Source organism: Physeter macrocephalus, chromosome 6, assembly GCF_002837175.3.
Source record: "Physeter macrocephalus isolate SW-GA chromosome 6, ASM283717v5, whole genome shotgun sequence".
Classification (NCBI taxonomy): domain Eukaryota; kingdom Metazoa; phylum Chordata; class Mammalia; order Artiodactyla; family Physeteridae; genus Physeter; species Physeter macrocephalus.
The window spans coordinates 5,159,257-5,180,158 of NC_041219.1; the positions used below are offsets into that span (position 1 = coordinate 5,159,257).

General features: G+C 40.5%; 2 protein-coding genes across 3 annotated transcripts in view; both read left to right on the forward strand.

Annotated features, from left to right (window-relative positions):
• The window catches only part of NUP107 (nucleoporin 107), a 52,711-nt gene extending 51,431 nt beyond the window's left edge, over positions 1 to 1,280 (forward strand). For both annotated transcript variants that reach the window (XM_024122926.3, XM_024122927.3), the window contains exons 27-28: positions 456 to 623; positions 993 to 1,280. In XM_024122926.3, the coding sequence (XP_023978694.1) occupies positions 456 to 623; positions 993 to 1,100 (276 nt within the window). In that variant the 3' untranslated portion in view covers positions 1,101 to 1,280. The remainder of the gene's footprint in view (positions 1 to 455; positions 624 to 992) is intronic.
• Positions 1,281 to 3,273: 1,993 nt separating this feature from the next.
• On the forward strand, positions 3,274 to 19,616 carry SLC35E3 (solute carrier family 35 member E3). Its single transcript, XM_007131073.4, has 5 exons — positions 3,274 to 3,860; positions 4,694 to 4,804; positions 8,936 to 9,094; positions 12,968 to 13,050; positions 17,424 to 19,616. The coding sequence occupies exons 1-5, from the start codon at positions 3,459 to 3,461 to the stop codon at positions 17,608 to 17,610; spliced, it is 942 nt and encodes a 313-aa protein (XP_007131135.2). The 5' UTR covers positions 3,274 to 3,458; the 3' UTR covers positions 17,611 to 19,616.
• Positions 19,617 to 20,902: the final 1,286 nt, after the last annotated feature.

A 20,902-nucleotide genomic window follows, 5' to 3' on the forward strand; every position in this document is an offset into this window, starting at 1 on the left:
GCCATGGCCGCTGAGCCTGTGCGTCCGGAGCCTGTGCTCCGCAACGGGAGAGGCCACAACAGAGGGAGGCCCGCATACCACAAAAAAAAAAAAAAAAAAGCCCTCTCAGTCCTCCTGGTATCTGTCTGTATTTCCTTCTGTATATATCCAGGGGACTGGTTATTATTTTCTGTTCTGATTTTTGCTCTAGTCTCTAACTGTTCTTCCTTTTATGCATGTTTTTATTTAAGACATAGTAAGTACAAATTCAGAAGCATTGTTTTCATTATCAGACTTCTGACTCCTCTGAAGATACCATGGTAGAAACCCTGCCTTGTTTTATTTTTAATTAGCATGATAAGCTTTACAGAAACACTTTAGCTTTTACCTGTTGCTTTTTGGTTTGATTCATTGACTTTTTTGTAAGGGTATTTAGCTTAAAGTTGTTAGAATGACTACTTGATGTCTGTCTGTAGGATGCTGAGGAAGACCATGAAAGAACATATCAAATGGTTTTACTGAGAAAGCTTTGTCTGCCAATGTTGTGTTTTCTGCTTCACACCATATTGCATAGTACCGGTCAGTATCAGGAATGCCTGCAGTTAGCGGATATGGTATCCTCTGAACGCCACAAGCTGTATCTGGTAAGTTCTAGAGCATTTGCACTTTTAAATTTTAGTGATTTGATAACCTCTGTAATAGTATTTAAGTTTGTGAGGTGTGTTTATATTCTTTAGATGTTCTTAGATTTTCTTAAAGTAGGGATCCAGTTTTAATGTTTGTGCTTTTTTATCCAAAATATGTATACATTTCTAAGCAGTTAGAAGTATATAGACTGGTCCAGAGAAGTAGCTTTGAAGTCCTGGTCTATCCTAATATACTGGCCTCTGGCTACATAAATCTTAAAGAGGAATTTCTTCTTGCATTAAGCTAATCAGGTTGATTAGGTGACTGTTAAATTCACACTCTTTTTTGTTCTCATTCTTAACACTTTTCTCTTTTTTAAAAATCAGGTGTTTTCTAAGGAAGAACTAAGGAAATTGCTACAGAAGTTAAGAGAATCCTCTCTAATGCTCCTAGACCAGGGACTTGATCCATTAGGATATGAAATTCAGTCATAATTCGTCTGCTGTTTGTAATCTCAATAATTTCCATGATAAATGGAAGTTTTTCTGTAAAATATATATATTTGTAATTACTGGGTTTTTTCTTTTGCCTTATGGGGAAAATGTTTATGAAATTTAGGCATTGAATTTTGTACTTTTAAGAATATTATGGTGACACTTTGCAAATTTAATGTATTATATAATTCCCTGTGTTTATTAATAAAACTATATAAAAACTAAAATTTTCTGTTCATATGAATTCCAGGAACGTCCCTCTATTATGTAATAAGAAATTAAATTTCCTGTTATCCTGCTTTTTCCCTGTGATCATAAGTACTCTGAAATCTTAAAGAGGATGGAAAGTAGATACATTTTTAAGCCAGGTATATAAGTCCTCATCATAAAATTTGGTGATTTTTAAATATTACAGTTAATTAGATGAACAGAGCAAGAATGTTTTCTAAAATAATATTATGCTATTGTTTTCTTTATTTTGAAGACATTTCTAGTTTATTTATTAACTCTCATTCAGCAAACCTGCTCTAAAATAAGTTGGAGCATGTAAAGACTTAGAATAGTATCTGGCACACAGCAAGCAGTGAATAAATTGGGGAATACACAGTGAGTAAGATCTCATCTAGCCCTTCCAGTAGGGGAAATACAATAAATATATTTTTAAATGCCATTTTAAAATACAAGTAATCCAAGCAGGAAGAAACTATTTCCAGCTAAGAGGTTTCTGAGGAAGTAGCATTTGAGCTGGGGTCTGGGTAATGCACTGAATTTGCAAAGACAGAGATAAAAGCACAAGAAGGGTGGGGCACTACAGATTAGGAAATCAGTATGAGCAAGGCCTACAAATGGTAAATGCATGTTTATGAATCAGCATTTATGTTGAATTGACTAGAGTGTAGGACTTATAAATGGGAGATGACCAAAAGAGAGAATGTGACTCTAAGAGAAAACATGATGTAAATGGATTATAAACCTGAATATAAATGCTAAAACCGTAAAACCTTTAAGAAAAATAGAGAATATCTTTGGGACCCAAGGGTAGGTAAAGATTTCCTATACAAGAGACAGAAAGCAATTACCATAAAGGAAAAAATTGATTACTTAGACCATCAAAATATAAAACTCTGCTCTTCAAAGACATTAAGAAAATAAGTAAGCCACAGACTGGGAGAAAATATTTGCAGAAGGATAACTGACCAAAAAAACTCGTGTGCAGCATATATAAAGAACTCTTACAACTCAATAATAAAAAGGCCAAAAAAAATTTAAAGAGTGGACAAAATAGTACAACAGATGATTCTTAAAGGAAGACATACCTAACCATGTGCCTGTGAAAAGTGCTCAAGTCAATGGTGAATGCAAATTAAAACCATGAGATACCACTATACATCCATCAGAATGGCTAAAATCAAAGACTAACAACCAAATGTTTGGGAGGATGTGGAGCAACTGTGACTGGGACACATTGCTGGGGAATGTAAAATGGTACAATCTTTGGGGAAACTTTTGACTATTTCTATTCTTGTGGATAACTATTTTATTAGCCTTTTCAAATATTCTATTATAAACAACCATCTGCCCTTTAACCCAGAAGTTTCCCTCAAATGCATAATGTTTAGAATAAAAGTGATGTAACAACAGATGAAATAAATTGAAAATATGGTATAATACCATATACAGCTCTGACCAAGTATATTAGAACATCTAAGTAAAAAGGACACTTTTCTAGGACGATGAAAAACCAAACATTGATTCAAAAAAAAAAATCTGAATAGTTTACTAACCATGATGAGTATATGAGGGTTCATCATACTGTCTACTCTTCTGTATGTTTGGATTTTTAAAATAAAATGTCTAAAAATATGGTTTCAAGAAGTAATGCTTTCCCCTTTCTGGCGAGGGCTAAATTTGCTCAGCACCAACAATACCTAGCAAGTCGACTCAACCGACACAGAAAATACCAAACAAGAAGGGTCCCAGATTGGCGCAGCCAGGTTTAGTTAACCCAGGAGGTAGTGGACCAAGAGCTCAACGCGCCTGCGCAGGTAGAGGCCGCTTCCTGAGCTGTTCAAGGGCGGAAGCGCGGGCTCCCCCAGTCACGTGGCCGCGGGCGGAAGGGGGCGGAACGCGCAGGACGTGCTGCCGCGTAGTCGCCGGCTGAATGGGCGGTGGCAGAGAGCATGTGTGATCCGGTGAGGCTGCTGCTTGCCTGGGACCCAGAGGTTGCATGTCTCTCCCCGGCCGGACCGTAAAGCCGGGGGCTGCGAGGACGCCGCGGCGGAGGAGGAGGCAAAGGGCAGCTGGAGACAGGCCGGGCGCCCCTTTCCGAGGGTGAAGGGCCCCGGCTCCGCGGGGGTCATGGCAGCGCTGGCGGACAGAGTACGAGGCAGCGGGCGCATCGCCGCCGGGCTCCTGCTCAACCTACTGGTGTCCATCTGCATCGTGTTCCTCAACAAATGGATCTATGTCCACTACGGCTTCCCCAACATGAGCCTGACCCTGGTGCACTTCGTGGTAACTTGGCTGGGCTTGTACGTCTGCCAGAAACTGGACATGTTTGCCCCCAAAAGTCTGCCGCCTTCCAAGCTCCTCCTCCTGGCCCTCAGCTTCTGTGGCTTCGTGGTCTTCACCAATTTATCTCTGCAGAACAACACCATAGGCACCTATCAGCTGGCCAAGGCCATGACCACGCCGGTGATCATAGTCATCCAGACCTTCTGCTATAAGAAAACCTTCTCCACCAAAATACAGCTCACGCTGGTGAGTAGCTTCAGCTGGGCGAGGCGCGCCTCTAACAGCCCACCTCTTGGACAGTCTTTCTTCCCGGGAAATTTGAATGGTTAACCTTGCGCCACGCTCTTTCCCGTGATCTGGAAATCCACACGAGTCCTTTGTGAGCAAGTGAACTTCAGGCTTATTTGGGGAAGGTGAAAAAAAGCCATCTTGGCGCTCTATTGGGCTTTTAGCCCAGTAGAGTGTGCTTGTCTCGAGTTTTAGTAACTACTGTTTGACGGAAATCTTTAAATGCTATGATCGGTAAGAAAAGAAAGCTGTGTTGGGTGATGCAAATCTGTATGGGATTAAGTGGCAAAGCTCAAACTGAAAAACTGAAAAACATTTATGATAAACGTAAAATGTTAAGTCTCAGGATATGGTTGCGGCGACATACTGCAGAGGCTTCAGCGTCTTTAAATAAGATAGACTAATTTTAGCACTTCATAACCTACAGCATTTAAAATCGTAATGCTTTTGTTATATGTTTATGTTTATATATTGTTTGGACACTGGTTTTGGGGTCCATTTACTACTATGTGCACGCATGTGGTATTTTCTTGCAAAGTGCAATGCATCGACTCATTTTACCCAGAATTTTAAATAGAATTAAATGTGAGCGTAAATATAGAATTATCATATTTCATTTTGAAGAAATAGGATTACCAGTCCGTTTTTTTTAAATGGAAAAAATATTTATAGAGGTTCATTGTTTCCTAATGATGTTTTTATGATTAACCTTTCAAGACACTGTGAAAGGAATACTAATTTTATGTCTCATAAATTTAATCTGAACAACGTTTACCTCTTTTTCTTTACAGATTCCTATAACTGTAGGTGTAATCCTAAATTCTTATTACGATGTGAAGTTTAATTTCCTTGGAACGGTGTTTGCTGCTCTTGGTGTTTTTGTTACATCCCTTTATCAAGTGGTTGGTAATTTTTTTTTTCTTTATGTGCCCTTTTTAGCAGATTTCATAAATTTTGAAGCTGTGCCCCAAGGTTTAGACAATACAGTATAGAGACAATAGACTGTTGGGAAGAAAGCATAATTGCATAAATTGTCTGACTCAAGGTGAAGAGAAGAAAGGAGACAGAGAAACTTGGGTGTATGATGCTCACCAAGTACCTCCCTACCTGTTTGTAAGTGTATATTACCCATGCTTAACAGTCTGAGTTTGGGGTGATGGCATATTATTTTCTGGGAAATCTTTACAAAATGAATAGTAAGACTTTTTAGTTGAGGATTGAGTCCATTGGTTGTATTTACCATTTACTCTTTAATTATGACATTACTGTGAAGGAGTGAGTACAGGTGCAAAAATTTGAACAGGAAAGGAAAATTTGAGATTTATAAATCTTTGCCTCAGAAGATACGCTGCTGTTACAGCTTGTATATTCTAATCATTTTTCTCCGTCAATATTTTATAGCAATGGGTGTTTCACTTCTTGCACTAGAGCAGTGACTTGCCTGTAACAGCCATTTATTTGACATTTGTTCATGGATTCACTTATGGTAATGAATTACCATAATTCACTTATGGTAATGAATTACCATAAAATCTCAACAAGTATTTTTGTTTGTTTCTTACATAGTGGAGAAAAGAATAGTGAACGGCAAAGGATACAGTGAAACAGTGTTTTCTCTGTACTGAAAACCTTGGGCTGGAAATTTTGGTTTCCAGTGCCTGCATATGGGGAATCAGAGCCAAAATATGTGACCAATTTTACTTTTTCCACAAACATCCACTGGTTATAAACTAAGGCATTCTTGTTATGAATGTTAGGAGTTTAATAATACAGCCTTAGCATCTTAAATTTTCTAGTACAGGTCATTTCAGAAACATTGTTATGTGAAAATTCTGGGGTTGAATACATTTCTTAGTGGCAGAGAAGCAGTTTAAATGAAAGAGAGCAGTGACATGGGAGAGTGGAGCACCCGCTCAATCTTATCACTTGGCTTCAAGATATTCTGTCTTTTACTGCAGAGAGAAATCAGAGGAAGCTCAGGTTTGTGCTTTAAGAAAATTGCATTTGGGCATACTTCAGTGAGTTTAAATTTAAATTTTAAAATTAGATACAGTAAGTGAACATTTCTATTTCTCTTTTTTTTTTTTTTTTTTTTTTTCTGCGTTACGTGGGCCTCTCACTGCTGTGGCCTCTCCCGCTGCGGAGCACAGGCTCCGGACGCGCAGGCTCAGAGGCCATGGCTCACGGGCCCAGCCGCTCCGCGGCATGTGGGATCTTCCCGGACCGGGGCACGAACCCGTGTCCCCTGCATCGGCAGGCGGACTGTCAACCACTGCTACCACCAGGGAAGCCCCCTATTTCTCTTTTTTATTAAATGGACTTTATTTTTGACCCAGTATGGATTAATTATTTATTAGATGTAGCAAGAAATTTTATTTGTTGAACGTTAGAATTTTTTGTATTCCTTACACATCAGTTCAGAGTACTCACTGTCCATGCCAATATGACCGTTTTTGTTCACACAGGTTTCAAAATTGCTATAGGGTGGAATCAAAGGATTCTATGTCTCTCTGGTAGATATTTGAAATGAGATTGACCAAGGAATGATTGTAGACTAAGTCATGGTCAGAGTTTTTGATTATCAGTAAATGGTAAAAGTACTGGTACAGAATAGGTGTATTCCCTCCCACAGTTCATTTTAAGGAAAGTTGTATTTTCCCATTGAAACCTGGTATAAGTTCTAAGTTATTTCTTCGTATACTGCTAGGGCATTAAAAGGAATTAAGAGATGAGTGACCAGCTATTAGTTTTAGGTGTAGAAAGATGGTTGACTCCTTCATTCATTCAGCAGACATTTCTTCTGCTTTATGCTCAACCTTGACACAAAGGTAAAGGGCAGCTATCATCCAACATTGCAGAAACACATGGAGACAGCTGATAACAAGTAGTATAGCTCAGAGTATGAGGAAAGTTCTGAGGAACACCAGGGAAGAAGGGGTAGTTCTGCACGAGGGCGGTAGTGAGGTAAGACTTTATGGGAAGGTTAACAATTTAAATTGAAGAATGCACAGGAATTCGCTTAGGAAAGAAATAGAGCAGAGGTCTTTCTTTGCAATGATGTGTGAAAGTACAGAGCATTTTTGGAGAACTTGATTTGTTTGGTGGGACTGGACTGTAGTTGCGTGGTGGAAAGACAAGGCTGAGGGGGTGGGTGAGACCAGATGGCAGAGTTTTGAGTGTTATGCTGAGGAAGTGTGCCCTTTATCCTGCAGGTGCCAGGAGAGGAGTTCAGATGGGCAGTGACTTGATCACTCCCTGTGTTTTAGAAACTTCACTCTGGTGGCAGTGAAGGATGAATAAGAGGGACAGCAGGGTGACAGGCAGAGCAGTCAGGAAGTGCTCCATGGTTTAAGGGGAAGACAGGAAGGACCTGAACAAGGACAGTGGTACTGGACGTGGAAAGGAAAGAACAGACTTCAGAGACCTTTTGGAGAAATAATTAGTAGGACCTGACTGTGAGAATGAGGAAAATAAGGAGTCTGATCCTTGGAGGAGATTATATCAATAATTATTGGACCAACACAGGAGGAGCTGATTTGGAGAAGGACGTAATCAGCTTAATCTTAAACAAGCTCCTTCAGGTGATCTAACTGAAGATGGCCAGTAAGCTGTTTGTTGAAGGTGGGACTTAAAGGATGCTCAAGGAAGGAGGTCAGAGCTGTAGATGTCAGCAGATAGTAAAAGATCAGTCAGGGAGATAAAAGAGGAAAGCCAGACATCTCCCTTACAGATAGTAAGTGAAGGAACAGGTGAGTGAGGAAGCAGCGCAAACCAATAGTCAAGTTCTTCCAAGAGAAATCTGCAGGTTCTGCAGAGGGCTCCTGCCGGAAGGGGACTGAGGGCAGTCCTTCGATGTGGTCACTAGAGGTGAAGGTGCCCTTTTGGGGAGCAGTTCATGAGAGGGTTGGTGGGCAGCAGCCAGGCTGCACGGCAGTGAGGGCAGGTGGAGGCCTGAGAGTCACCACCATTCCAGGCTGTCTGTCCTGTGTCAGAGACACACAGCTGCCCAGAGAGGCTGCTGGAGCAACACGGGGCTGTGCACATACCCTCTGCATTCATTTTTGCTTACTGCGGTGTCCCAAGCAAAAGAATCAATTCTTTGTCCTTCATGTTCACAGCAGACTCTTATTAAGGCTGACAGGAGTATGCTTCAGATTTCTTGCTCTTCTATTTTTGTCTTGGTGAATTTCTATAGACTTAGAGTTTATGTAACAGGATACTCGGACCTACAGGAAAAAGGATTATGTAGGAGCAGTTATTCAAAAGCCTGGCTGTTCCTGCCAGATTTTATTCAGACAGTCCTATCAAGCTTTCTTTAAAGCCTCCTTTTCAGTTATATTGGGATATGAGGCTTTGGGGTGTTGGTTCTACCGAAGGATAGTCTTTTAAAGTTTGTGGTTATCTAGTTTATTGAGGAGTATTGGTGTGGGATTACCCACAGAAACGTCAGCCATAAAGAGGAAAGTTCCTTCTACCATCGATTGGGTTTTCTGAAGTGAATGAAAAGACCTCACATACCTTTCTAGCCACACATATTGGCAGCCACCTGGGATAATTGAGGTTTCTGTCAATCTGTAATTAGAGTCCGCCCTGCCCCCCAGTCTTCATTTTCGGGGCCATTTTTAGAAAGAAATGAAGTCGGACACTGCATCTGTATTCCTGCTCATCCTGCTTATAAATATTAGCCTGCCTAATTTTCCCAAGATCGCTGATGCCTGTGGGCCCCGGTATGCATTGACTTTCCCCATCTACTCGGATCAGGAGGGAAGAGAGGATTTTTTTTCTCCTTTATAATTGAGAAGAAAATAGATTATCAGACATTGAATTTATAAAGCTCCTTTCATCCAGGGACCTTAAAGGATATACATGTATATTATTGATCTTTGAAATCTTGTAGACTCATTAGGCATTTCCTCTTCCCCGCACCCCCGGCCTTGACTCACATTCCCACGTTTGTGGCTAGAGTTGCATCTTTTGTTTGTTGAGTGATGCTATTTTTTTCTGCCTAACTCATTCTCTCTCCTAATTTTCAGTGGGTAGGAGCCAAACAGCATGAATTGCAAGTAAACTCGATGCAGTTGCTGTACTACCAGGCCCCGATGTCATCTGCCATGTTGCTGGTCGCCGTGCCCTTCTTTGAGCCGGTGTTCGCAGAAGGAGGAATATTTGGTCCCTGGTCAGTCTCTGCTTTGGTAAGTTCTAATTGTTTTGGTGTCTAAGAAACAAGATAATAATAATTTCTCTATTATTAATGCAATTTTTAGTTTTCAGAGCACTAGCTCAGATCCATTCTCACACTTAATCTTTATAATCACCCTTTAAGGGAGGCAAGGTAAGGATTATTCATTAGATGAAGAAACTGAGGCACAGAAAGATTGAGGGACTTGCTTAGGGTTAAATTGCCAGTCAGTGGCAAAACCAGGACTAGAAATCAGGTCTTCTGATGTGTGGTTATTGTGCTGAGCCCGCCAGGCTATTGCCCACCAATACCTTGGGCGTTTTTTTTTTTTAATAATGAAAATATAACTGTTGATTTTCTTGTAATAGTATAAGTAGTACATGCTCATTGTATGCATTTTTGAACATACATAAAATTATAAAGTGAAGCGCCCCCCGAATCCTGCCACACTAAGATAAACACCTTTACCGTTTTGGTGATGATCATTTCATGTATCTCTTTCATATACACAGACACACGCATGTGTGTGTGTATGTTTAATTTCATATGTATGTAACCGTATTATATATGCTGGGTTTTGGGGAGTTTTTTTTTGGCTGCGCTGCATGGCATGTGGGATGTTAGTTCCCCTACCAGGGATCGAACCCGTGCCCCCTGCAGTGGAAGTGTGGAGTCCTAACCACCGGACTGCCAGGGAATTCCCTATATATGCAGCTTTTATCATGGATTCTTTTTCCTCAGCCCTCCTACCCATACACACATCAACATCCCATTACCTCACCCCTGCCCCTTGAAATAAGTCATGTTAACATTCTAGTGTTTGTTCTTCCATGTTTTTCTCTGTGCTGTGCATACCCACATGTAGACACATACAACATACACAGGCACACATGCACGTATGTACACATAAATTACACATTGGTTTTTTTTTTACAGAAGTGGGATCATATTACACATGATTTTCTGTATCTTGCTTTTCTCACTTAACAATGTCCCATGAAAATCCCTTCAAATCATTCTTTCAGTACCTGTATAATAGTTCCAGTTCTTAACCACTGTGAATGGTATTACAGTAAACATCCTTGTACATGTGTCCTCATGAACTGGTACTTTTTATTCTGTGGGATAGAGTCCTAGAGTGGAATTGTACTTTGGGGACATTTTTAAAATAAAGTTAGAAAGTATAATCCCCCTATTTAGGAAAGAAACTTCTGTGTCCCATACTTTTGACACAGTCAATGGAAACGTCTTTTTTGCTGGTGGTGTTGATTTCTCAAACTTGCATCGCCCTTACTCTGCTCCAGGCACTATTCTAAGCTCTTTGCAAATATTAACTTATTTGATCCTCATAACAACTTTATTAGGTGTTTACTGATGAGGAAACTGAGAGACAAAGCGTTAGGTAACTGACTCAAGGTCCACAGCAGAGCCAGACTTTGAATCCATGCATTCCAGATCCCAAGTCCACATTCTTAACCACCCTGCGAGGCTGCCTGTGAGAAGATTGATAGTTGTTTCGAATTCATATACTTTAGCATTTGTCCTTTTTTCCCAAGGTAGAAATCACTGGACCATCTCTCAGGTAATATCTCCTCTTACATTTACAAAAGTTACCCATCTTGGTCATCTTGCCTATCAGCCACTGCAGCTTGAGCACCTTAGACTAGGAGGGGAGAGGCTTTATGTGACTGGCCCTCTGACAGATTTGAAAATGAGGACCTCAGCAGACAGGCCATAAAAAAGGTCAAAGAAACAGGAGCACAGCAGTCTGAGGCTATTGAATAAGGGAAAGTCACCTGCATTCCTTCTTGTCCCTAGAGGGCATCATTGCCTCAAAGTAGAGCATGTAATTGTGGCTTTTTGTTTTCGTTGTTTTTGTTTTTTTGTGTTTTTTTTTGCGGTACGTGGGCCTCTCACTGTTGTGGCCTCTCCTGTTGCGGAGCACAGGCTCCTGACGCGCAGGCTCAGCGGCCATGGCTCACGGGCCCAGCCGCTCCGCGGCATGTGGGATCCTCCCGGACCGGGGCACGAACCCGTGTCCCCTGCATCGGCAGGCGGAGTCTCAACCACTGCGCCACCAGGGAAGCCCTGTAATTGTGTTTTTAATGATGTGCCAGGTCATCAAGAAATAGGCATGTGACATTCTGTGAACTCAATAAAATTAACAAGGACACATTTCTAGAAACAGTTTTTAAAATCTTTAAGAAGCAAGTTTCTCTTAGTTGAAGATTTAATGGAACTCACTGTTGTAAAACAAATAGGGTGTTACTATTTCTACCTAAATAGGCTGCAAATCCAATTCCCCTGGTCTTCTTCTGACTGCACTGGTTTAAAAACTGAGAAAACCCGCATGGGACAGAAAGAATCTTCAAATATGACATATTCTTTGGAATTTAAACGTCTTACTAATTCAAATTGTAACTAATATTTTCTCTAGATTCTCTTATTTCAGAAATAGAAAACGGTTTTATATCTTTTAAAATGAAATTGTGGGATGCGTTTGGACAGAATGTTGTGTGTGTCTACAGTGGTACAGCCGCTTTGGTCCCCCATCTCAGCCAAGTCGGTTTACTCACCATCCCACGCACACACTTGGGCTTTCACGCCTCCATGCTTTGACCTGTACTATTTCCTGCCCCCGTTATTTCTTTCTCTAATCAAAACATGCATTTGAAATCCAAAGGCTTTTCTTGCTATCGCAGCCCAGAAGGACATCTCCTGTCTAGAGAGTCCTACAGAACCTATCATCTGTTTTCCTACTAACAAGGTAGAGCTCAGGACTCATTTTCTTTTCTTGCCTGAGCTGTTCATCTTGTATTGCACTCTCTCTTTCATGTGGTTAAGAGGTAGCATAGCAGAGCAGGTTAGGATCAGGGACTCCAGTACCTTGGCCCTTCTACTTACTGGCTGTGTGTCTTAGGCAAGTTGCTTTACCTCTCTGTGCTCTGTTTTCTTGTCTGTAAAAAGGGAAGATATTTTACTCCCTCATGGCTGTTTGCAATGATTAAATGAGTTAATATATGTAAAATATTTAGAACAATTCTTGGTGCATAATAAGTACTATATAAGTATAAGCTATGGTTATCAAGATTTTTATCATGTCCTCAAGCGGTTTCTAAGATCTTTGAGGGCAGGAACCCACTGTGTTCCTTACAAGGCCTGGCCTAGTTTTGTAGATACCTGATGAATAACTACTGATTGAATTTAAATAAGAATAAATATGAACAATTCAATGGAAGAAAGATCTGGGAGGATATATACCAACGTATTAATAGTGGTGAGTGGTTGGGATTTAAAGAATTCCTTATGATTTCTCTTCACAAGGAAAAAAACTTTTTTTCTATTTATTCTATTATTTAATTTTGTATGCACATGAGATGATGGATGTTCTCTAAACTTGCTGTGGTAATCATTTCATAGTGTGTATAAATTAAGTCATGATGCTGTACACCTTAAACTTACACAGTGCTGTATGTCAATTATATCTCAATAAAACTAGAAGGAAAAAAAGAATTCTTTATATTCTTCTTGCTCATCTTTATTGTCTGGTTTTTCTGTAATGAATATATATTACTTTTATAATAAGAAATTATTACAAAATAATTTTTCCTTGGATAGATAAGAAAAATGAATCTGGAGATTTACATTCAGAGGCAGGATATTGTTGGAGAATTTTCCTTTGCATTTTGTAGACAAAATTACATTTGTGAATACTACGCATTCTGCTCTTTAACCCTCAGTTCTTGCTATCTCCTGACTTGATTCTCTCTTTTTAAAAATCTTGTTTTTAATGGTTGATAGAAGTGCCTGATGAAATGTATTTTCACTTGATGATTGCAATGATTGCAGCTGCTTTGCATTAATGATTCTTCTGGTTTATTTGTAGCTGATGGTCCTGCTCTCTGGAGTAATAGCTTTCATGGTGAACTTATCGATTTATTGGATCATTGGGAACACTTCACCAGTCACGTATCCTTTTCCTAACAGCTTACAAATGCGTAGTCTTTTATATTCTCCAAAACTCTGTCACGTTGATTTCCTTATTTGAGTCTCACACTTTCTATTGCATGGCCTAAATTGAGTAGAGTGAGTTATTTTTAGTCTCTTACTAGAGTCTGTGGAAATTTAAAGAACTGTGAACTGGGGAAATGGGTTAGCTTTCTGTATGATAAATGCTTTTGAATTTTCTTAAGGAATAGGTGACCTTTTCCCTATCAGAATTAACATAGAGCACCATTCCTTGTGCATAGTGGGGTTAAATAAAAATTTGTTGAGTGAATAATGGGGTGGATACTTATGTTTTCCATCACTTTTCAGTTATCGATAGTTTGATAATAATAAGGTAAAGGTGTGGTTAATCCAAATAACAGAAAATAATTTCAGACCAGTTACTCTGACTTTTGAGCTTGTTTTTGTACTTATCTGGCTATGGGTGTGCCTGCTTTTCTCAATAGTACTTCAAATCAAGAAGTGGAGTCATGACTTGAATGTCTGAATCAAACTCAACTGCCCATTTTTAACATTTTGCTTTTAATGAGTGAACACCGAGATGTCAACAAAGTAAAAAAGCAGCATATTTGCCAGCTCTCAGTAAATAACAGTGATAATAATAATAATTTTTTTAAAAAAACAATACCTGGGGACTTCCCTGGTGGCGCAGTGGTTATGACTCTGTGCTCCCGATGCAGGGGGCCCGGGTTCGATCCTTGGTCCAGGAACTAGGTCCCACATGCCGCAACTAAGAGTTTGCATGCCACAACTAAGGAGCCCACGTGCCGCAACTAAGGAGCCGGTGCAACCAAATAAATAAATATTTTTTTAAAATTAAAAAATAAACAACACTTAATAAATGTTTATTTTGTGTCAGGCACTGTTCCAAACATCTTGTGTGTATTAAGCATTTAGTTTTTACAGCAGCTCGAAGAGATAAATTCTATCATTGTATTCTACAGAAGAGGAAATAGGGGCACAGAGATAAATTCTATCATTTTATTCTACAGAAGAGGAAATAGAGGCACAGAGAGGTTGAATAACTCACTTGGAGTTACCCAGCTGAGAAGTGTGGTGTCCAGATTTGAGCCCAGGTAGTCTAGCCCCAGGATTTATGCACCATGCTGCCAGATCAAGGCACAAGTATGTGCCCTGATTAAGAACATCCATTCATTCATTCAACAAATACTTATTGAATGCCCACTATAAACTGTTCTTTGACTTAATAAATATTCACATACTGAATATCTACTGTCTGTCAGGCACTGGAGATATAGTAGTGAACCAAAGAGACAAAAATCTTTGCTCTCACAGGCTTAAATTCTGGGGAGGAAGACAGGCTATAAACAAGAAAAAAAAGAAATGGGCATATACAGGGCTAGATTGTGTTAAGTGATAAGGAGAAAAAGGTTAAACAGGAAAGGGGATGTGAAATGTTGGGGACAGGGTTGCAGTTTTACGGAGGGTAGTCGTGGAAGGCCTCAGCAAGACGGGTACTTTTGAGTAAAGACCTGAAGGAAGTGAGGTTGCTCTGTGCAGAACAGGATAGGTAGCATTCCAGGCAGAAGGGACAGCAAGTGAGAGGCTGGAAGGAACAAGAAGCCTGTGTGGCTAGAGCAAGAAGAACAAAGGGTGGGTTCTTTGTCCCTGAAGAGTAACAGGGGGCCTGACTGAGCAGAACTTTCATACGAGGACTCCTACACCAAGTGAGAGGGGATGGCGTTGGAGTTTTGAGCAGAGAAATGCCATGATTTTATGTCTGTTCTAATAGGATCCTTCTGGGCCACTGTGTCGAGAACAGACCGGGGGAGCTTTTCAACTTCAGTGCTATTGGCCTTTTTGGTCCAGTGGACAGGCCTGTCCTGTCCATTGGAGCATGTTTAGCAGCATCTCTGGCCTCTACCCACTAGACGCCAGTAGCATCCCTTTCCCCAATTATGAAAACCAAAAATGTGTCCAGACCTTGCCCAGGTGACAAAATCACCCCTGGTTGGGAACCACTGTACTGAAAGCGGCAAGAGAAGAAGGGAAACCATCAGGAAGCCATGGTGGTTTGGTACCAGGACAGTCGCAGTGGATATAGTGAGAAGTGATTGGGTTCTGGATATATTTTCCAGTAGAGCCAGCAGGTTTTTTGGCAGACTGGATGTGGAGAATGAGAGAGGAAAGAAGGTTGCCCCCCGGTTTGGGCCTGAGCACCTGGCAGGGTGGAGTTGCCATGGACTGAAATAGGACAGCCCCCAGGAGGTTTGGGGGTGGGGAGGAAGACCAAGTGCTCAGTTTTGGGTAAAACGAGTCTGAGTTCAAGGTCGAGGTCTTGGCTGGAGGTATTCCAGAGAGAGTCAGTGGTGTGTAGATGTGGTTTGAAGCAGTGAGCCTGGCTGAGATTACCAAGCAAACAAGTGGAAGAAAAAGAGGCGCCCAAAGACCGAGTCCTGGGTCACCTCGGTGTTTAGAGTTTGGAGAGCTGACAGGAGCCAGGCAGAAGGGACAGAGAAGGAGTAATCAAGGTGGAAGGAAGGAGGACAGGGTGTAGAAACCAAGTGAGGAGGAAGGGGAGTCGGCTATGTCCAAGGCCGCTGACAGGTCACGCTCGAGGAAGGCTGGAAAGGGACGGAGGAAGGGGTGTGGTGAGGTGGAGGGCACCGACGATTTTGACGAGAACTTCAGCGTGTCCGGGTGGAAGCTGACCGGAGCAGAGCAGAGAATTAGAGAGAGGAATTGGAGATGTCGGGTATAGATTGCTCCTGTTTTGTTTTGTTTTATTTTTCTAATTTACAAAAGGATTCATTGAAGAATTTCTTTAAATTTGCCTTTCCTCTCGTGTAAATATTTTTAACAGATCATGACCACTTCAAAGCTGGGCTGAGGAGTAAGGAAATGCTGAAGTGTGGGAGCCGGTTCACTTGAAGATAGCTCATAATTGAAAGCGAAGCCTGGTTTATTATGGTTATAATTAACGTCCTTGGGAAGGTCCTCCATCCCGCAGGAAAATTACCCCTATTGGGTCAGGCCAGCACAGGTACCCTGGTGACTCAGCCTGTGCTCTCCTGCCCGGAAGCAACTTCCAAGCTGCTTAGTTGGGCTCAGAACAGAGGAGGGAGCCTGGGCTTTGAGGTCAGACAGGTCCAGGTGTGCCAGCCCGGCCCCGCCGCTGCCTGTGGGCCTGTGTGAGTTGTGGGAGATCTCGGTCTCACTCTTATCACTTATGAAACGGGGGCTGTGATACCTACAGAGTTGGGTGAGTGCTTGAGAGAATGCGTCCAGCACCTGGCAGATGTTTATTATGCGTAAGTACCGCTGTTGATAGCTGACCCATAGGGTGCTTACTGGGTGCTCGAAGCCTCGCGTATATTAGCTTAGTTAATCCTCACAATGATGCTGAGGCAGAGTGGTAGCTCTTTCTAGTATTGTTTTTAGGAAGAGTAGATGGGTACATATCAGACATCTAAAAAATAATAAAGTACTAATCCATATATAAAAAACTATTTAAAATACAGGAAGAGAATAATTTATAAAGGAACCATTTGTGTGTCTTTAGTTTGTCTTTTAAATGAACAGTGATTTGGAAACACCCTAATCCAACAGCAAGTTACTGGCAGTCTACTCATCTCAGACATGGACTTTGGAGTTAAATAGACCCATCTATGTTTGGCCTCTGGCTGTGCCACTTACTAACTCTGTGATCTAAGTTACTTAAAACCCTCAAGCCTCTACAGTTGTAGATGGGAGGAGTGATACCACAGTGAAGGGAAATGTGATGCTTAAATAAAATGGTGTTATATATGCACCTGGCGTAGTGCCTGGCATGTAGTGGTGCTCAGTGGTGTTCCATCCCCTGTCCCCGATTCCCTCTTAAACTTAAGCACACTGGCTGTGTTGACCTTGCGTCAGCCATCTGGCACCATTTCACGTCTCACCTTATTTGCCAAGGGAAGTTTAGAAATGGCGCCATGAAACAGCATCACAAATTGCTCTACAAAAGACCTTCTCTGTACCTTGTTCTGAATCCCTTCCCCACCCTTGTACTGCAGCCCCTTTTCTCTTCTTTAGAGATGTCAACAGGGAGAGTTGAGGCAGTCTCCTGTCACTGATTAATTGCTAAAACCTACCTGAAGAAGCTAGGATCAAGCCAGCACTTCACTGAAGTTCCTGTTCTTTAGACGGGGTGGGAGGCGGGGCGATGGGGGCAGGGGTGGGGCCGCTGTCTAGTCTGCGTTTCTCGTGCACTTCTCTCCAGGCACAGGAAGCTTTTGCTTCGTGGGTTTGTGTGTGTGTGTGGCGGCGGGGGCGGGGGGTGCGTGAATATAACATCTAGCTTGTTCTTTTTTATCCTTATCCAAAAACCTCAGCTATAACATGTTTGGACACTTCAAGTTCTGCATTACTTTATTTGGAGGATATGTTTTATTTAAGGATCCATTGTCCATTAATCAAGGTCTTGGCATGTTATGTACACTATTTGGCATTCTTGCCTATACCCATTTTAAACTCAGTGAACAGGAAGGAAGTAAGAGTAAATTGGTGCAACGTCCTTAATTAGGTTTTCGTAGAGGAAAGGAAGTCGCCTGAAGAAGATTAAAAAAAAAGTATTAAGTGTGCAAGTTACTTTCAAAGATGAAACAAAAATTATATTGCAAAATACATTAAATGATGGTTTGAAAGAAGTTAAGCAAAGGAAATTTTATTCATAAATATGACTTTCCTGGGACTTACCTGGTGGTCCAGTGGTTGGGACTCCACGCTTTCACTGCCAAGGGTGCAGGTTCGATCCCTGGTCAGGGAACTAAGATCACACAAGCCGTGTGGCACGGCCAAAAATTTAAAAAAAATTTAAATAAAAATAAAATAAAATAAATATGACCTTCTCTTTTAGAGTACCTTTTTTAAAAAACGTAATTCTCTAAAACATGACTCATGCTTCTTTTCAAAGATGATTCTATGAAGTACACAGAATGTTTGGTTATATCAAATGAAGTACATGAAATTAAAGTTCTGTAATGGTGACAAAGGAATTCAGATCACTGTACTACAAATGTGTAGTGGTTTTTAAGGAAGGACACATAGGACTCCTCTACTTGCTCTTAGGTGGTCCCCAATGTGAGCTCTGTTAAAATTTAGGCCAAAGTATTCAAGTTAGAATTTAAAGCTAGCATTTCTATTGATATGTTAATTGTTTTAGTATAACTTCCTGCTTTTTTCATGTATAGATATGAAATAACATTTCTAGAAAGCAAAGTGTAGTAAAGGGGACCATAAGCCAAAATCCGGTTCTAAAAGTACCATTTCTCTAGTAGAAAATTGATGTAAGAAGTTAGATGTTATCAAAAAAACTACAGTTTCTGTAGGTATTCTCTTGTTTTGAGCTCTCGGTGAACTCTAGAAACTATACATGAAGTTAAAAAACAAGATAGCTCCATGTTTAAATGGCTCAAAGAAAAGACTACGGGAGGAATTGAGCAGGTTTCTTCTTATCCTGGTGACTGTTCTTCTGGCCTCTTTGAGCATTTCACGTTGGTAATTTCTTAAGACTACCTTCCTGCTGTCGTTCCCTACCCGCCACGTGTGAGGCATCCGTGGAGCTTTCTTTGGCACTGAAGGATTTGGAGTGAACTATGTCAGCCTTTCTAAGGGGGCTGAGGAAAATCCTTGAGCAGCAAGTCAAGGCAAATGTTATCAAAGACTAAGCAGAAGCTTGATGAAGATACGAGGAAAGATTTGAAAGAAAAGTTGAGAAACAGTCAATATTTAACAAGTTCCATGAGTTTTTTAACGGGATAATTTACAAAAATGTTATAGGGGAAATACATGATACTTAAGGAAATAATTGTGCCACATATTTAATAGCAAAATCTATTTCTGCCTTCCAGCTTTTGACATTTGAGAATTCAAAGCAGTTGTTGATAACCTCTCACAATAAATTGACTGAAACAGGTAATCCCTCTTGTAATAAATCTTTTTCTAAACATTGTTTAGAAACTTCAACTGAGAACACAACACTTAGGAGGACAAAGAGCCACATGTATAAAATATGCCTTTTAGGATTATTATTTTCCTGGCCTGTTTGAAGTGAAAAGCCTCACTGAAAATCTTATTTTGACAGAATTTCAATGTATCAGTCAATCTGTTGTGTGATTTTTATGTGTGGTTTTCTGTTTCTGTTTTAAATACTTTTGGTTCTTCTCCGTTTCCAAAGATACATTTTATTGTGCTAAGAAATACAAAGCAGATTGTCTTACCAGATGAACCTCAGGAGTTATGTTTGTCTAAGAAATGTTCTCTGTGTATGTTTAAATTAACATATAATTATTTCCCCAAAGCTGGAGAAAAGTATTTCAGAGGATTATGCGACTTCTGTGCACTAACAGCTGAGTTGATTTGTGCCATGTACAAATTGTAAATACAACTTGGGGAGAGGATTTATAATAAATGTTGGGGGAGAGTTATAATAAATGACTGATGTCAATAGGAATGCAAGGAAGGTTGGAACAAGATAGCATGGGGGGGTACGTATTTATAAGTGAATAAAATATGTACTTCTGGAACTAGAGTCTGATAAACATTTTTTGCCCTGAAGACCATCTTCCCATTGAAAAGGAAATTCCTGGGGGAGAAATGTACCAGACCATAAGGACCAACCATAGAGACAAGCCAGAAATGCAGTACTGTGGAAGAAAACATGCTGGCTGTCCTTTTGTTACGGATGTAACTGCACTTGTTTTTTATTGTATATTCGATGACTGGACTTCAGCTGTTACCTGTTATAAATAAAGAGAACCTGATGTTTTTACTTTCAAGTCGCATGTTAGGACCGGCAGAAGAAGGATGGCATCTGTGTATATGCAGGGGTAACAGTGGCCTATCCAGCTCCCAAATATGCAGCATCTAATGAAACAAAATCCTCATCTCCCTTTTAAAATAACATAAAGGAGAAATCTTTTTCTATGAAATGAAGCAAGCTTTTTCCTGTTGCATTTTTAAAAATACTTTTAAAATCTTGCTAGTTTCAAATCAGTGGTCATCTTTTCTAAAAAAAAATCTACTTAAAAGCAACAGCACTAATCGAGCACTCCACATTGACCCCATCGGTGAATAGTTGTTGGGTGAATGAATATGCAGAATGGCCAAAGGAGAAAGTCTAATTAAACGAATGAAGACCAGATTTATGAGATGAATTATGTTTTGCATTTCTGTTTCCAAACTTGAACTGGATTATACTTGCTAACATCAGGAATACAATGATCATTTCATTCATTCAACAGGTTTTATTGAACATATATTTTGTGCCAAATTCTGTGCTAGGCACTGTGCAAAGACACTCCTGTGTTCCCTGTGATCTTAAGAAACATTGTTCTAGCAGAAAAGGTAAACATTAATTAAATTAAAATGTGAGTTTATTATTACAAACTCAAATAGTAAAAGGAACATGGTTCTCTGGAGCATGTAACAAAAGAATCTGGCCCAGAATTGGCTGTCAGCAAAGGTGTCCACGAGGAAAGGACAACTGAACTGAAATCTGATGGGCATATAGAAGTTAGCTAAGCAAAGAGACGGGGATTGCATTCTGATAAAAGGGAATAGCACATACAAAGGCCCATTGGTTGGAGGAGTTTATGATGAGTTTAAAGAACTGCAAAAAGGATGGAGCATAGTGGCTACATTTAGGGAAGGGGAGATGTGGTATGACACAAGACTGAAAAGGAAGGCCAGCTTCGGACCATAGAATACCTTGTAGGCGTTGTTAGGCATCCAGTAAGAGCAAGAAGGGAGTGTTTTGAACGTCATCACGGTCGACCCCTTCGTTTTGAAACAGTTGGAAGAGAACCAGAGA

Coding starts and splice junctions, on each gene's coding strand:
- SLC35E3 (XM_007131073.4), top strand. CDS start 3,459: ATGGCAGCGCTGGCGGACAGAGTACGAGGCAGCGGGCGCATCGCCGCC. Junction 3,861..4,693: donor CCAAAATACAGCTCACGCTG/GTGAGTAGCTTC, acceptor TTTTCTTTACAG/ATTCCTATAACTGTAGGTGT. Junction 9,095..12,967: donor CCTGGTCAGTCTCTGCTTTG/GTAAGTTCTAAT, acceptor GTTTATTTGTAG/CTGATGGTCCTGCTCTCTGG.